The sequence below is a fragment of the Onychostruthus taczanowskii genome, unplaced genomic scaffold, assembly GCF_017590055.1.
Source record: "Onychostruthus taczanowskii isolate IOZ18803 unplaced genomic scaffold, ASM1759005v1 scaffold303, whole genome shotgun sequence".
Lineage (NCBI taxonomy): Eukaryota > Metazoa > Chordata > Aves > Passeriformes > Passeridae > Onychostruthus > Onychostruthus taczanowskii.
Genome location: NW_024500384.1, coordinates 7166 through 10010, shown reverse-complemented (window position 1 = coordinate 10010; position 2845 = coordinate 7166). Strand labels below are relative to the sequence as shown.

Here is a 2845-nt window from a genome sequence, read left to right as displayed (position 1 = left end):
AGATGCCCCCCGAGCCCCCCCGGTGCCGTTACCGTGCTTGCCGTAGTAGTTGTCCCCGTGTCCCCCCATCCCGGCGAGCGCCCCGAGCCCCCGGAGCCGCCGCCGTTCCCGTTCCCGTTCCCGTCCGCGCCGGGCCGGGCTGGGCTGGGCCGGGCTGGGCTGGGCTGGGCTCAGGCGACCCCGCCTCCGTCACGGCCCCCCCCCCAAAATCCGCCCTCCGGGGCACGAACGTGGCCCAAACCCCGCCCCGGAGAGCACCGGCCGCGCGGTGCACCGGGGGGACACCGGGGGGACACCGGGGGGGACACCGGGGGGAGCGGCACCGGCAGCGGGGGGCTCCGCTGAGAACCGACTCCTGCACCGGTGGGGGGCACCGGGGGGGAGCTCCGGTCCCGAGGTTACCGGGCAATTCCGGCACCGGGGAGAACCGAGGAGTTCCGGTAGCGGTACCGGGTGCGCACCCAGTCCAGAGGTCGGGAACGGGCGGGAAGTGTCCGGTCGGTGCCGGGAAAGGGCGGGCGGGCGGTGCCAGCCCCCCCACGCCCTCCCGGTGACGCCGGTTCCATCCCCGCCCCGGTTATATCGGGGTAAATAAATCACCGGCAGCGGCGGCGGAATCCCGGCGCCCATAGGCCGCCGGTGATGTCAGGGCTGCGGGGGCCCCCCCGCGCTCACGGAACAAAGGCCGGCCCGGGGGGAGCCCCCCGCCCGGGAAAAACGGGGTGGGGGACACGGGGAGGGGTCCCGGTGCTGCCTCCCTCCATCCCGGACACCCCCGGGACCCCCGAGACCCCCGGCACAGCCCCCAAAGCGTGCGGGGTCCCCGCCCCTGCCGCCTCCTCGGGGGTCCCTGAACCTGCGTGTGCTCAGATTTGGGAGGGGGTCTCAAACCCCCCAAAACCAGGGGGGATCCCCGATCCTGAAGGGTCTGGACCCCCTGCGGGACCCCAAACCTGCGGACCCTAAACCTGAGGGGTCCCGAGGCGGGGGTCTCCAAAAAACACTGAGGGTGCCCAAAATCTGCGAGGTCCCAAATCCGGGGGTCCCAAAGCTGGGGGTCCCAAATCCGGGGGTCCCAAAGCTGGGGGTCCCAAAGCCGGGGGCTGCCGGGGAGCGTGGTCTGGGAGTTCCCAAACCCGGGGGTCCCAAACCCGGGGGTCCCACAGCCGGGGGTCCCAAACCCGGGGTTCCCAAACCCGGGGTTCCCAAAGCCGGGGGTCCCAAACCCGGGGGCTGACGGGGAGCGTGGTCTGGGGGTTCCCAAACCCGGGGTTCCCAAACCCGGGGGTCCCACAGCCGGGGGCTGACGGGGAGCGTGGTCTGGGGGTTCCCAAAGCCGGGGGTCCCAAACCCGGGGGCTGCCGGGGATCCCCGGGCGGGGTCGGGGGGATGCTCGGTACCGTAATCGCCGTTCCGGTGCCTCCTGCCCGCGGCCCGGTCCATGGCGGTTCTGGGCGGTTCCCCCGGTACCCCCGGACCCCCCCCCGGTAGCTGCCCGTACCCCCGGGGCTGTGGCTGCGGGCGGGGCGGCTCCGGGCCCGGCCCTCAGCACCGATCCGCCCCCGGGGCCGGTCCCGGGGCCGGTCCCGCCCCGCCCGGGGCTCCGGCGGGACCGGAGGATGCGGGGCGGGAGGGTCTGGGGGTGCGGGAATCCCCCAGGGTGGGAGTTTGAGGGTGCAGGGACACCCCGATGGGAATGCGGGGGTCTGGGGGCTTTGGGGGGCCATGCAGAGTGGGGGATGTTGGCGTACAGAGACCCCGGGAGGGGTCTGGGGGTGCGGGGACCCCCCAGAGGGGAGGATGTGAGGGTTCGGGACCCTCCCGTGGGGGCTGCGGGGGTCTGGGGGTGCAGGGACCACCCAGGGTGGGGAATCTGATGGTTTGGGGGGGGATGTGGAGACCCCTCATGGGCGGCCACAGGGGATCGGGGGGCTCAGCGACCCCCAAGGCGGGCAATACCAGGGGGCGGGGGGTGGGACGGTGGGGCTGGGCCGTCCCCTTTAAGGCCCCGCGCGGCCGCGGGCGCAGCCGCTCACCTGGGCAGGTGACGGTGCCGGAGGTGACGGTGCCGCGCGGGCGCCATGGCCGCCTCCGCCCTCTTCATCCTGGACCTCAAGGGGAAGGTGAGACCCCCGCCACCCCCCGCCGGGGGACACCCCCGTGTCCCCTCTGTCCTTGAAGGTCACCCAAGGTCAGTGGCGGTGACCCCCAGGATTTTTGGGGAGGGGGTGTTCCAGGTGTGACACCCCCCACACACACCCTGCCACGGCCACCCCAAACCCTGCCGGGGGTCACCGGGGTGGGGGGACACCCCCGTGTCCCCTCTGCCCTTGAAGGTCACCCAAGGTCAGTGGCGGTGACCCCCGTGACCCCCAGGATTTTTGGGGAGGGGGTGTTCCAGGTGTGACACCCCCCCCACACCCTGCCACGGCCACCCCAAACCCTGCCGGGGGTCACCGGGGTGGGGGGACACCCCCGTGTCCCCTCTGCCCTTGAAGGTCACCCAAGGTCAGTGGCGGTGACCCCCGTGACCCCCGAGGTGGGGTGAGCGTTTTTGTTTTTTTTTTTGGGGGAGGGGGCGTCCCCATTTCTGACGCCCCCTCCCCGTCACCCCACAGCCGCTGATCAGCCGCAACTACAAAGGGGACGTGGGGCTGGGGGAGATCGAGAACTTCATGGGGGTCCTGCTGCAGCGGGAGGAGGAGGGCACGCTGACCCCCGTCCTGACCCACGGCCACGTCCACTTCCTGTGGATCAAACACGCCAACCTGTACTGTATCCTTCCAGGAGACCCCTCCCCTCCCCGGGACCCCCTCCCCAGCCTCGGGGACCCACCGGTGCGCCC

The 2845-nt window shown here is 72.6% G+C and overlaps 2 protein-coding genes across 3 annotated transcripts in view; one reads left to right on the top strand and one right to left on the bottom strand.

Moving 5' to 3' along the window:
• SLC44A2 (solute carrier family 44 member 2) overlaps positions 1-215 on the bottom strand; it is a 9174-nt gene extending 8959 nt beyond the window's left edge. For both annotated transcript variants that reach the window (XM_041409644.1, XM_041409643.1), the window contains exon 1: positions 33-215. In XM_041409644.1, the coding sequence (XP_041265578.1) occupies positions 33-69 (37 nt within the window). In that variant the 5' untranslated portion in view covers positions 70-215. The remainder of the gene's footprint in view (positions 1-32) is intronic.
• A 107-nt stretch (positions 216-322) lies between these two features.
• Positions 323-2845, top strand: part of AP1M2 (adaptor related protein complex 1 subunit mu 2) — a 6728-nt gene continuing 4205 nt past the window's right edge. The window contains exons 1-2 of the mRNA XM_041409642.1: positions 323-453; positions 2619-2775. Of these exons, the coding sequence (XP_041265576.1) occupies positions 2676-2775 (100 nt within the window). The 5' untranslated portion in view covers positions 323-453; positions 2619-2675. The remainder of the gene's footprint in view (positions 454-2618; positions 2776-2845) is intronic.